This window comes from Theileria equi, chromosome 3, assembly GCF_000342415.1.
Source record: "Theileria equi strain WA chromosome 3, complete sequence".
Taxonomy (NCBI): domain Eukaryota; phylum Apicomplexa; class Aconoidasida; order Piroplasmida; family Theileriidae; genus Theileria; species Theileria equi.
The window spans coordinates 1,353,202-1,367,202 of record NC_021367.1 but is presented as its reverse complement, the minus strand read 5'-3'; the positions used below and the strand labels follow the sequence as shown (position 1 = coordinate 1,367,202).

General features: G+C 39.4%; 5 protein-coding genes across 5 annotated transcripts; 4 read left to right on the top strand and 1 right to left on the bottom strand.

Moving 5' to 3' along the window:
* Positions 1–722: 722 nt before the first annotated feature.
* BEWA_006730 (Ras related Rab1a small GTP-binding protein) lies at positions 723–1,590 on the top strand (the record flags this gene model as incomplete). Its single annotated transcript, XM_004830873.1, has 7 exons — positions 723–748; positions 826–898; positions 938–985; positions 1,023–1,070; positions 1,113–1,208; positions 1,244–1,375; positions 1,411–1,590. The coding sequence occupies 7 exons, from the start codon at positions 723–725 to the stop codon at positions 1,588–1,590; spliced, it is 603 nt and encodes a 200-aa protein (XP_004830930.1).
* Positions 1,591–1,631: 41 nt separating this feature from the next.
* On the bottom strand, positions 1,632–3,590 carry BEWA_006720 (protein kinase domain-containing protein; the record flags this gene model as incomplete). Its single annotated transcript, XM_004830872.1, has 1 exon — positions 1,632–3,590. One exon carries the CDS (start codon positions 3,588–3,590, stop codon positions 1,632–1,634), a length of 1,959 nt encoding a protein of 652 aa, XP_004830929.1.
* Positions 3,591–3,955: 365 nt separating this feature from the next.
* BEWA_006710 (heat shock protein 90 HSP90, putative) lies at positions 3,956–6,586 on the top strand (the record flags this gene model as incomplete). The annotated part of the gene is made up of 3 exons (XM_004830871.1): positions 3,956–4,996; positions 5,146–5,343; positions 5,378–6,586. The coding sequence occupies 3 exons, from the start codon at positions 3,956–3,958 to the stop codon at positions 6,584–6,586; spliced, it is 2,448 nt and encodes an 815-aa protein (XP_004830928.1).
* A 120-nt stretch (positions 6,587–6,706) lies between these two features.
* Positions 6,707–9,189, top strand: BEWA_006700 (hypothetical protein; the record flags this gene model as incomplete). The annotated part of the gene is made up of 2 exons (XM_004830870.1): positions 6,707–8,117; positions 8,153–9,189. 2 exons carry the CDS (start codon positions 6,707–6,709, stop codon positions 9,154–9,156), a joined length of 2,415 nt encoding a protein of 804 aa, XP_004830927.1. The 3' UTR covers positions 9,157–9,189.
* Positions 9,190–9,275: 86 nt separating this feature from the next.
* BEWA_006690 (DNA-directed RNA polymerase III C1 subunit, putative) lies at positions 9,276–13,991 on the top strand (the record flags this gene model as incomplete). Its single annotated transcript, XM_004830869.1, has 3 exons — positions 9,276–12,083; positions 12,118–12,669; positions 12,705–13,991. The coding sequence occupies 3 exons, from the start codon at positions 9,276–9,278 to the stop codon at positions 13,989–13,991; spliced, it is 4,647 nt and encodes a 1,548-aa protein (XP_004830926.1).
* Positions 13,992–14,001: the final 10 nt, after the last annotated feature.

Here is a 14,001-nt window from a genome sequence, read left to right as displayed (position 1 = left end):
TGCAGGCTTATAGTGTAGAGAACAATGGCTTCTATTGCGAATGCAGGTATAACAAGGTAGATCTATACACATTCGAGTAGAAATCAAATGTCTGGCATGTATAACAAAGGTAAGTCTAAAATATCACAAGGCTAATTGGACAAGTACGGCATTTGATTCCCCTTTGTATCTCTAACCGTCACACACTGAGACAACCGGAGTACAGGATTTGTGTCGGCAGCGTCTATTTTGCTGCAAGACGTTAGACATGGCGAACGTTTTATTATAATTAAGTCGTTTTATTGCGACGTTGAGTGAAAGATGTCCAAGGTGTGTATTTCTCACCTTATGCAAACTCAGAGTAGCTTAGCGGATTCACATATCCACGTTACTGTTAACGTTCTTTTTAGTGTTACGGAAAAGTCGCATTATTTCCCGTAGACCGCAAAGTTGATAGTTCCTGCTCATTATGGAGGACCAAGAGCAAAATTTGTAAAACCTTCGCGGAATAATAGACATAAGTGAGCAAAGTTGATAGTCAAGGGACCATATAGTGTAATAACTTTGCCACCGTATGGTGATGCAGGATCCGGGGAGAGGAGTCCGTAGAAAATTGCCCAGACAATTTTTGCTCATATAAATCGTCACTTTCCAAAAGTAGTACCTTTATGGAGTCCATATTTACAAATGCTGCTTTGACAGAAAGGGATCATTAGTAAATCATTAGCATTACTACTGTAAAGATGAGTTCGGCCTCTTCCAAGGACTAGTTTGTTGATTTCATAGAATATCCATACAATTCACATACTATATATCTGGATGTGTACATGTTACATTCACTTACAGCGACTATTTATTCAAATTGGTGCTGGTTGGGGATAGCGGAGTAGGAAAGTCGTGCCTGTTGCTAAGATTTGCCGTAAGTCTCAAGATATACTATCACGTATGCCTTATTTAGGACGATTCGTTTACAGACAGCTATATAACGACCATTGGCGTAGATTTCGTTAGTTCCTTGTCTTCTTCCTGATACACACTTGCAGAGATTCAGGACTATAAAGGTGAATGACAAGCGTGTAAAGCTACAGATCGTGAGTTTACTACTTTATTGAACTAGCTCATGATTATTACAGTGGGATACCGCCGGTCAGGAGAGGTTCCGTACCATCACTAGTACCTATTATAGGGGCGCTGATGGAATAGTATTGGCGTACGACCTCACTGACAAGGTAATTTGTGCTGTATAGTCACGTTTGTAATGTAGTCTTCGTTTGATCATATAAGTGACTGGTTAGCAGAGGTTGATAAGTATGCTGCTGAGGACACTTGTAAACTATTGGTTGGAAATAAATCGGATATCCAGGAAAACAGAGATGTTGATCCTTCTGATGTAAAGGTAAGCTTTGTTCTTCCTTATTGATGAATTCTTAGCGTCTCTCGGAATTAGTTAATATCCCCGTAATGGAAGTATCCGCAAAGACGGGGGAGAATGTGGAAAAGGCATTCTTTTCAATTACTGAAAGATTGGTGGAGTTGAAAATGAAGGGAGAGCCAGAGGAAAGTGAAAACCGTATATCTTTAAGTTCTTATAGAGGTAATTTTGTATTGTAAAGTCAATGATTGTAGGTTATATAAATCAGGTGCAAGACAAATTATGTTGTACTAGATAAAAGTGTGTTACAGTTTCGTATTTGGAGCCATTTGTGGCGCAAAAGTGCGCTGGCTGACATTCGATCCGATGGAGATATCTTTAACATGCATAACAAAAAGTCTGAAAGCTCAGAAGCAACTTTACTATCGACTTTATATTTGCGAATTAGCACTGACTCTAATGGCCATCTTTTAATATTGTTGACTTTGAATATTTGCAATGATTGGGCCTTTTTACTATTTAGATACATCTTTTTTGGAATTGGACCCAAGAGTTCAACAATCAATTGTAGATGGTGAAAGTCCCTATCATTAGCATCCTCACCCCTGGGATCGAATAGATAGTCACCAGTCACAAGTTCAAATATCATACATGCCAATGACCATAAATCTGATGTTTGTGTGTATCCACAACGAAGGATAACTTCGGGGGATCGATACTGCCTCGTTTGGATTTCTTCTGTAAAATGGTTGTTGATCCAACATGCATTTCCAAGGTCACAGATTTTGAATATAGCATCATTCCTTTCAAACGCATCTGTGCTAATTGGATGAAGCTGCACGTTTCCTTCTACAGTTTTTACAACCGTAGGAGGTTTTTCTCTTCTGAATCTAAATTTGTGATTCACACCCACGCTATCAAGAACATATGGGTGGTATAAATCTGGATTTATATTACCTTTATTCAGGTTCAAGATAGGTTTCATTACATTCCAAGGAATATGATGATAAGGACGCCTATATAGCGTGTCCTGTAGTGAGTGCATATTATTATAACTTGTTACAAGCGATGGATCACTCATTCTCGGCTTAATTTTGTTTTTCACATATGGAATTTTACATGTATTTCCCAAGGTAGTATCAGTGTCTTCGGTTTCTGAATCCAGTTTATTTGCAGAGAGTGGAGTGTATGAAACAATAGGTGATGTCACTAATACGTTCTCAGGCTTAATGTCAGTGTGTATTATACCGCATACGTTGTGTAAATAGTCCAGTCCAATAAGTACGTGTGTTGTTATCTTGCGAACTAACTCCATTGGAATCCCATTAAATTTGTACAACTTGATTAAAGTCAGCAAGTTTGGACCCATTACCTCGAAAACAACACAAACATGCTCACCATTCGGACCTGAAACGCGAAAATCCCTTAAATATGAAATTACTCCGCGCGTCTTGTTGTAGAAATCACCAAGTAAGTCTGTATATGCGCCCTTGTAAGACATCCAATTCTCCGATAATACGCCATCGCGTACTTTTTTAAGTAGTGAAATTTCATCATAAACTGCATTGGTATGTGCCTTGGCACTTCTTTGAACTTTTATGGCAACAAAAGAATGCGGACGGGCTTGTAGGTCAGAAGCTAACCATACAGTTGAAAAATAGCCCCAACCCAGTTTTGCCTCAATTCGGTAACGATTATCGTAGATATCACCTATTTTAACAGGATGATAGCCACCAGGTACGTAGCCCTTTGGATCTTCACTATCACTAGCATTGCAATCATAGGTATCACTGTAATCACCAATTTCTGAGTCAGAGTTATCATTTACCACGGAAATACTCCCAGATACCCCTGTGCTTCCAAATGAGGATGATTTAGCCAGACTACCCAGAGAGCCAGCATCAGAATCTCTTTCTGTGGATGACGTTTTGTAAGAGCGGATGTCATCGATTACGGATGATAAGCTTTCCCCTGATAAAGAATCACTATCTAAGCCTATGGAGCCAAATTGCGATTTACCGGTAGTTTTATCAGAGAACCCTGATGAAGGAGTGAATGTAAATACCAATTCTTTTCTATCTGAGCCATCTCTTTCTACAGTTACCAGTTTGTTCTCGTCGGATTCATCCCTTGTACTGTCAACCAATCTGGTAGTGTTGAGAGTTTCTACCAGATCATCGAGACAGTTGGCATTCTCGGTATCTGTACATTCACTATCATCAATATCCTTAGGCAACATGGTTCACAATCTCCGAAATCGCTTCAATACATCCTTTCAAATTCCTATACTAAATCACACATGACTCGGCCTGTGGCTCTATTACAAGAAACTCAGGGTGTATAACCTACAAGAACAAAACCCGTTCTACAGCTCAATAAATATACATGAGCCACGTAGCCATATATAGTAGACCCCTTTGCTTGTATGGAAGTTAATCCTGCTAAGCAAAGCTGCAAACAGTCTAAAGCGCCAATCCCCATCTCCGACCCGAGGTGAGAGTAGCGTTTGTAGGATTTAGGACATGGCACGAATTTAATAGCATAACATTTTAATAAATTATAAACATAATGGTGTAAATTATACGATTTTTATGGTTTCAAAAGATGGAATCACTAGCCCTGTTTGTTCCAAGCACTAACAAGCGGACTACAAGTACAATAATTCGACTTGTAATATATTCTTACCTGTTCGTTTTACTAAAATGTAAACCTTGTAGTCCTTGGAGGGGACATATTCCTCTATCATCGCAATTTCCAAGAACTGGTAAAGCCTTTATCCATCCTTCTGCGGGTGAATCGCATAACATACCGAAGAATAGACGCAATTTTAAGTTTAATGCACTAGAAGATGCTAATGACAACGTATCAGACTTGAAAAATGTTCTTCAGGACAGGGTAGGATTATCTTCCGAAGCGTCCAAATTGGATTCTGCAAAAGTATCAAAATTTGAAGACTCTGAGTTAAAATACGAAACTGTTAAAGTTGAATCTCCCAAGATTAGTGTCAGTGGAGAAGTAAGCTATCCTTTCCAAGCAGAGGTTAGCCGAGTAATGGACATTATTGTAAATTCACTATATACGGATCGCGATATATTTTTGCGTGAGCTCGTATCTAACTCAGCAGATGCATTAGACAAGCGACGAATTAAAGCAGATCCTGATGAAAAAATTGCAAAAGAGGCGTTTGGTGGCATTCGTATAATACCTAACAAAGTAGCAAACACGTTGACCATTGAAGATGATGGTATCGGAATGACAGTTGAAGAGTTAAAGAAGAATTTGGGTACAATTGCTGAGTCCGGAACTGCAAAATTTTTACAGCAGTATGAAGCTGGAAAAAGTAGCTCAAACTTGATTGGTCAATTTGGTGTTGGTTTTTACTCCGCCTTTCTCGTTGCTAATACAGTTGAAGTCTATTCTCGTGCATATGGACTAGAAACAGGTCCAGTTCATAGATGGAAATCTGACACTACCGGTACATTTAGTGTGGCACAGGTTGCTGATGACTCTATTAACAAATCCTTTATGCCATGTGGTACTCGCATTGTCTTACACCTGAAACCAGAGTGTGATGATTATCTTGAAGACTACAAACTCAAGGAATTGCTCAGAAAGTATTCAGAGTTCGTTCGATTCCCAATTCAGGTATGAACATTTACATTGTGGAAATGATTAAAACTGTTTAACGAACACCATTGTTGTTCCTTGTAGAACCCACAAGGAAGCCTTTGGTGTGCTGAAGCTTTTACCCGTATGAACCACATTAAATATGTACATTTATACAATATTTTTAGGTGTGGGTAGAAAAGGTAGAATACGAAAGGGTACCTGACGAGACTACGGCTGTAGAGGGGAAACCTGGTCGTTATAAGACTGTTACGAAAAAGAGAAATGAGTGGGAAGTAGTAAACACGCAAATGCCAATTTGGAGAAGAAGTCAGGATGATATACGCCCTGAAGATTACGTTTCATTTTATAAATCCACATTCAAGGTTAGTATATTGGATTTTATGCACAAGAGTATAGGCTTATGATGACCCGCTTTCTTATATCCATTTCAAAGTAGAAGGTCAAGTAGAATTCAGCTGTTTGTTGTTTGTACCTGGGTCATTACCTTGGGAGTTGTCTAGGAATATGTTTGACGAGCAATCCAGAGGAATCCGCCTATACGTGAAGAGGGTTTTCATAAACGATAAATTCACAGAAGCGATTCCTCGTTGGTTGACATTTATCAGGGGTGTTGTAGACAGTGATGAACTCTCCCTGAATGTTGGCAGAGAGTATCTGCAAAAATCTAAGGCTCTTACGGTAATAAACAAGAGAATTTCAACAAAGGCAGTGGATATGCTTAAAAATCTCAAGGCTTCGAGCCCTGAAAGATTTAAGAAGTTTACCGATAACTTTGGGAAGTATATAAAGATTGGTATAGTAGAGGATCGTGATAATCAACAAGAACTGGCTTCTTTGACATCATTCTACTCTTCCCATGGTGGTAATGATCGTGTTTCTTTGGATGAGTATATTGAACGAATGAAGCCAAACCAACCAGCTATATACTATGTGACTGCCGACTCCATACAATCAGCAAAGAATTTGCCTTCACTGGAAAAACTGAAAGCTCTAGATTACGAGGTTTTGTTCTCCCTGGAACCACTTGATGAGTTCTGTCTAGCTTCTATCGCCGCGTCGAAATACAAAAATATTATGGTTGTAGATGTTAACAAGAGCGACTTAAAACTCCAAGAACCTACAGAGGAGGAGCAATCTAAGGAAGGTGAAAAGAAGAATCCTCTTGAGTTTGAAACACTCTGTGGGTGGCTGAAGGGTCTTTTCCACGACAGATTACACGACGTCAAGGTCAGCACCAGATTGGTGGAATCACCCGCGCTTTTGGTCCAGACAGATTTTGGGTTATCACCCAGTATGCAAAAGTATATGAAGCAACAAGCTACTTCTGCAGGTATGGACGAGACAGAACTATTTGGGACATCAATGGTCAGCAAGCCAGTTTTAGAGATAAACATCGACCATCCCATTATACAACACTTGAATGAGATGGTAAAGAAGGACAAGTTAGGAGATGCACCGAGAGATATGGCTAAACAACTGCTGGATGTTGTTTCCATCCAGGGAGGATATACTATTGAGGATCCCAGCTTGTTCGCAAAGAATGTTTTAAACCTTATGCAAAGGGAAGCTTCCAAATATTTCAGCGAAGAAGCTGCCAAGTCTTAATTTTTCATTAACATGTATATGTCTATAGGAGCCTATTCATAGTATCTGTTGACCCTCTATCTGTGGCGTATACAACCCGTGTTACACTTCCCACTTTAATATTTAACACATGATGTTATAATGGCACATGAAGGTGCGTCTAGCGTCTCTGGGACACATAGAGAGTCATCTTCCGGGAGATCGAGGACTCCACGCACCTCCGGAAGAGGGCGCAAGAAGGAATCCGCAAAGACGGTGTTACGTAATACGGTAGGACGTCTTGATTCAGAGGCATTTGCGAGAAGAAGCAAATATTTGCGTGGTATTTTCCTTGATCCACAAAAGAGACACTCATATGAATGGACTTTGCTCGAAAAGAAGGTACTACTTTTGGACTGGTACCACAATCCTTCATATTATGAGAATTGGAAGCCAGCTGAAACGGAAGACATGACAAACAGGTTCTTTTCAAACCTAATCTACAACTATAGTCATCTGTCTATGGTTAACATTGGTCCGAGTGTCATTTTCTGCCGCCTAATAAACGAGTTTGTCCATATTGACGCCCCGTATCAGTGTGTTGTTATGATTTTAAGGTACGTTGATCAGTATGGAATATCTCGTGACGAGCTCAAGATCGGCATGATATGGCGCGGTTGTGAGATGGAGGAGATGATCAACGGTCAGACTACCCAGATATACACACCGACAAAATCGGATGATTACCAGTGTATATACGATGGGATCAGTTACAACATATTCTCTTACACAACGGATCCGTTCGAGAAACTTGGGCCTTGTGAAAAATGTACGAGAGCCGATGTGCATGAAAAGACTACACTTGCTACTCCCAAGATTGTGTTCAGTGAACCGGCCGTATCGATGGAAGTAACTTCAACACGTTTGAATGGCACTCGCAACTATTTGGTAGCTGTGAAGATGAAGAGCTATATTGTCAGAGTTTATAACATTACCGACCTAATTACCACAACAGTGAAGATCGCCAAAACCTGGGATAGCGCACGAAAAATCCACGTGAAGACATTTAATGAGAAAAAGAATAAAATTTCAAAGGACGAAATTATATGCACTGGTTGTCTACTGGAGGAATCTGACCTTAAGATGCTGGAATCCCTCAGGTCCGAGGCCAGCTCCTACCAGTCTGCTTTTAAGCCGATAGAATGCCTGGGTTTGGACTTTGAGGCTGTACATTCAAAGAGTATTGCTATTAAACGCGAAACTCTTCAATCTGGCCTAAAGTTTTTCCATACTTCCATAATTTCGGAGAAGATCGTAATACCTACGTTTGTGGCGGCAGTGGGAAGTACGAATGCGTGTGTATGGGAACTTGGCAATATTTTAAATACAAAGGCGCGAGAACCGCTTTTGGAGATGAGGTTTCCGTCGGATTCATTCCCAACAGATATCTCCTCTTCTCTGGGGATCACACAGGATCTTACCACCCTTGAGGGGCATAAATGGATACATAAGCACAAAATATACACAACAGATGATAATGGATTTCTAAGACTGTGGACTTTTGATTCTTCAGGTATGTTTTTCCATTAAATATAAATAATGATATAGCATGTGAGGCTGAGCTCAAGCTGGATTCAAATTCCCTTTTATCACTTGATGTTAACAAAAAGTACCCACACCTGATAGCTATAGGAGGTGACAGTGGCAAAGTAAAGATTTACAACTTATTGCGTCAGTGCATGTCTACCAAGGGAGGTTCAGACAATGAATATCTGCGTTTTTCTGTCATTCCAAGCCACCTTCCAAACGTGGTATATGAGTACTTGAATTGGTATCATCCAGTAATGAAGGTGCGATGGATAAATGACATTTTTGTGAGCGCACAATATTCCGAACCTCTTTACACAAAGGAGTCGACAAACTCGTCCACATTTGCAATTTGGAATGTTTCTAAGGATATATTTGATAAGGAAGATGCGTTTTTGTGTAACAAGTATTGGTCACAGGGAATGGAATCTCGCAACAATACTTGGCATTTGGCATCTCGACTCATTTGTCTATATGGTGGCCATTTTGGATCATTAGGAGGTGTGTTATCTTCGGATTGCAACTGGACTGATGAGTTCGGTCTTGTTGCAATTTCTTCCGACAATACTGGGCAATTACATTGGTACAAACCCGGTATCTGGACTTGGGGTGATTATGATGATCCACTTTGCATTGCGCGTATAAAAGGCAATGTTGAGTTTCATAAGAATATCTTGGATATTGTATCAAGGGAACACAAGACATTGCAGAAGCGCAACGATTATGAAAGCCACTCCTATGAATATTCCACTGGTACACACTCTTCCTCCAATTTCAGAAAGACGAAGTCAAGCTTTACGGAATATTTGAACAATGCAGAGATACAATTAACACTTTTGGAGCAAAATAAAACACTAGCGAATGATTTTAACAGTCTACCAATTTGGTGTAGAAAGACGCTGAAACTTAGCGCGGATGAGGAGAAGTATATGAAACTCATTCAAAAGTCAGTACGGGAGCGGGAAATGACCGAACATACACTTTTGGATACACCAATATCCAGACCAGCTATAGATACTGCTTAGGTTATGCCTTTTTGCGGTAGTAGTACCTATTACTTCAACCCTCCTTTGGATTGGTTCATAGTGAATAAATTATAGCAAAATGTAAATTCATAATGTATGTAGTATAGTTTCTTAGTAAAATGACGTTAGCAAAGAGGCAAAGGACTGGACAGTCCTCAGAACATCGAGTTAAACGGGAGATCAACCCAGAAGCGAACAATCAAGCCTCTATATCGAATAATTCAGAGTCATTTGGAAAAAATGAAGATGCTTTATCCAATTATAGAGTCAAAAGGTCTGATTCCTTCAAAGAAGAAGCACGAGGAGGATCATCGTCGTCTGAATCTGACCGTTTTATTGTATTATCGTCAGCTAAGGAATTGGTACCTTATACTTCGACTCATTGTACTATAGAAGGGGTACAATTCGATGTCATGGGTAGTTCTGACATTGAGCGTGCAGCTATCCTAGAATTGCAACATCGCGAACTCTACCTCATCCAAAATAATGAACCACAACCACTGGGAGCACTTGATAAACGATTAGGATGCAGTAGAAATGAGATGACTTGTAGTACTTGTGGAAAGGATAACAATCACTGCGTTGGCCATTGGGGATATGTTAAACTTGAGCTTCCCGTATTTCACGTTGGATTCTTCAAGTATTTGAACCAGATCCTTTATTGTATATGTAAAAGATGTTCAAATTTGCTTTTGCCTGAAGATTCTATCAAAAAATACCAGGAAATTAGAAACAAGGGTATAGATGATCCTCTGTTCAAAGTTTCGCTATTCCGGAAGATATTGCAAGAATGTAAAAATAAAAAGACTTGTGACAGATGTGGAGCACCTCAAGGAACAGTTAAACGTATAGTAAAACCTACACTTGACCAGTTTATGAGAATGAAACATGTTGTTAGACATAAGGAATCTGGTAAGGTACAAGCCAGAGATGAAGAACTTAATCCCATTGTTGTAAAGCATTTGTTTGAAGCAATGGATCCGGCACATGTGAAATTGCTAAATATAGCGAGTCCAGAAAAAATGATTATAACAAATTTGGCGATTTCTCCAAACTGCATAAGACCATCTGTTCCAATGGAAGGACAAGGAAGCACCGAAGATGATCTGACCATTATTACCTCGGATATCATTGAGGTGAATAAAACCTTGAAAAAACAACTTCAAGATGGCCAACAATCTAGTAGATTTATATTGAATTGGCAGTTTATGCAACTTCACTGTACCAGACTAATAAATACAGATGCTCCTGCTGTTTCACAGCTTTTGTCTACTAAAAACATCACAAAACCTGGAAGAGGACTCTGTCAACGTCTTAAAGGAAAGGAGGGGCGTTTTAGGGGTAATCTTTCGGGGAAAAGAGCGGATTTTTCATCTCGAACTGTCATTTCTCCGGATCCAAATGTTGGCATAGATGAGATTGTGGTTCCGGAACAAATCGCAACAAAGTTAACATTTCCAGAAGTTGTTAATGCCGGAAATATTGAAGTTTTGCGCAAAGCTGTAATTAATGGCTGGTCAGTATGGCCAGGTGCCTCATATGTGATTAAAGCCAATGGGTCAAAAACCACCTTGAGAATCGCAAATCCAAATCATATTGCCGATAATTTGGAAATCGGAGATATTGTTGAACGTCATTTGTGGGATGGTGATATTGTTATATTCAATAGGCAACCTTCTCTACACAGAATGAGTATCATGGCCCACAGAGTACGTGTTATGCCTGGTTCTACATTCAGATTTAATGAATGCGTTTGCCAACCTTACAATGCGGACTTTGATGGAGATGAAATGAATATGCACTTGCCACAAACATATGAAGCAAGGGCAGAATCATTATATCTTTTGAGCGTATTACAAAACTTGACCACTCCAAGAAATGGAGATCCACTTATTGCAGCCGTTCAAGACTTTTTGTCTGCCAGCTACTTATTGACTTCAAAGGATAGATTTTTAACTAGGAAGCAATTTTGTCAAATATGCTGTTACTTTACCAATGCATCGATTCAAGTTGACATACCTCCCCCAGCTATTATATATCCCACCATGCTTTGGACTGGAAAACAAATTTTCAATGTTTTGCTTAGACCATCTCGCAAAAGCAATGTTATCGTCAATTTTGAGTGTCGTGAACGTGAGTTCCATAATATAAAGGACTATGAACATAATTATGGAATGACCAATCTCCACCAATGTATGTGTCCAAAAGATGGCTATGTGATTTTTTACAATTCTGAATTGATGTGCGGAGCTTTGGGAGTTAAATCCTTGGGTGCATCAAAAGGGGGTTTATTTTACCAGTTGTTGAAAAAGAATAGTTCAAAGATTGCTGCAGAATGTATGTTAAGGGTTTCAAAGTTAGCAAGCCGCTGGTTAGCCGAGTTCGGAATGACCATAGGGTTGGATGACGTAAGACCAGGAGCAGAACTTTTGAATAGGAAATCTGAACTTTTGATGGATGGATATTCGAGGGTCTCTGAAGCTATCAAAAATTTCAAAGATTTACAAGCTTATCCAGGCTGTACTCGTGAAGAAACTCTGGAACTACAAGTGAAATCAGTTTTGGATGACCTCAGAAATGAAGCTGGTAAGGTCTGTAATGCCCACTTGAAAAATGATAACAAGCCTCTAATCATGTTTAATTCTGGAGCCAAGGGAGCACTAATTAATATAGCCCAAATGGTAGCATGTGTAGGTCAACAAAATGTTTCTGGGCAAAGAATCCAGAACGGATTTATAGGAAGGACTCTTCCTCATTTTAATATAGGATGTAGAGATGCAAAAAGTCGTGGCTTTGTTGCTAATTCATTCTTTTCTGGTCTGGAACCTGAAGAATTCTTCTTTCATACCATGTCCGGAAGAGAAGGCCTCATCGATACTGCTGTAAAAACGAGTGAAACAGGCTATATGCAAAGGAAACTCATGAAGGTTTGCTATATACATGTTTATACATGTAATTTAGGTGATGGAGGATTTGGCAATATGCTACGATCATACTGTTAGAGCCAGCGATGGTCATGTTGTGCAATTCTTGTATGGAGATGACGGTTTATCGGCATCCCTTAATATGTCGGATAAAAATCTTTTAGAAAATGTGCTTCAGCATATTAGGTGTATAACTCGCATACCAAAGTTGGTTGCGAATGATTCTGGAAGCTTTCAGATTCTTCCTCCACAGGACCTCTCTGCAATCTTAAAGAGAGTTGACTTAGCGGTCTATGATCAATCACTTGTTAGTAGAATGCCATCTCAGTTGAAGAATAAGGTAAAAACTTTCAAGGAATGGGTTAAACCTAAACAAAAAATGATGCCTGTAGATGAGGACTTGTGTCAACAGCTCAGGAATAATATAGCAGCATTTATCGCAGTTTACGAAGATGTTTCATATGTTCGTAGGAATTTACCACTATTCCCATTTGAAATAGTACAGTGGTCAAATTTCTTGCAACCACTATTGCTGGAGCTCCTCCCGAGATCTATTCATTATCATATTAATGTATCATATTCTGAAAAGGTACGTTGGCGCTTTTTATAAACATGTAAAAATAGGCAACTCATCAAAAAGGAACTGAGTCTAAATTCTCCTATAGTGAAATTATAGATGCAACCTTGAACAAATGGGCTGTGTCTGTTGATGCTCACTTGGACTGTGTTCCTTTCCAAGATTTGTGCACTGAATTCGAAGGTTCTGGTTGTACTGGTTCTCAATTTAGAGCTAAGAGGATAAGCAAGCACTTGTGGATATCATTGGAACAAATTTTCCAATTTATAAGATATTGTTGGAAGGATTACCAAAAGGGTGTTTGTGAACCTGGAGAGGCAATAGGGGCGCTTGGAGCCCAGTCTATCGGAGAACCAGCCACTCAAATGACTCTAAAAACTTTCCATTTTGCTGGAGTAGCTTCCATGAATGTCACACTCGGTGTTCCAAGAATTCAGGAAATTATTAATGCATCTGCCTCAATAATAACTCCCATCATTGAAGTTCCTCTGGTAAACAAACACGATTACGATTACGCGCTTTCTGTCAAGGCAAGAATTGAAAAAACAACACTTGGTCAGATATGTAGTGACATACGTGAATTGTTTACGCCTAATGGAATAAGACTTATCATTAAATTAAATGCTAACGTGATACAGGATCTCTTCTTACAAGTGGATGCATACAGAGTCCGTGATAAAATACTAGAGCAAGGGTCTATAAAGAAGATTAAGATAAATAAACAAGATGTGCACACGTTGGATAAATGGCAATTATACTTGGATCTTCCTGCCACTGAGACACAACTCTTCCAACAGCATGCGTTAATAAATGGACTTTTGGATCTTGTAGTTGCTGGTGGTAAGAGAATCAAGAGAGCTATAATAAAGAGAGAAAACACTGCCAGTGGATGTCAATACCAAATTGCTGTAGAAGGTTATGGTTTACAGGAAGTGATGGGCGCATACGGTGTCCAATCCAATGCTGTAAAAACCAACCACATTTACGAAGTTGCTCAAGTCCTTGGAATAGAAGCAGCAAGAAGTACAATAATAAGCGAAATCCAAAAATGCATGGACGCATACTCCATCGACATTGACGGAAGATATATGAAGCTATTGGGAGACATAATGACATCGAGAGGGGAAGTTATAGGAATAAACAGACATGGTATAAAAAAGAGAAGAACATCTGCACTTATGTTGGCGTCGTTTGAGGAGACTAATGAACACCTATTTGAAGCGGCCGTTCATAGTAGAAAGGATCCAGTAAAGGGTGTTAGTGAGTGTATTATAGTTGGAAAGCAAATGCCACTAGGAACAGGATCGTTTGATTTGTTATTGAAATCAAATTAGGAGCACAAAG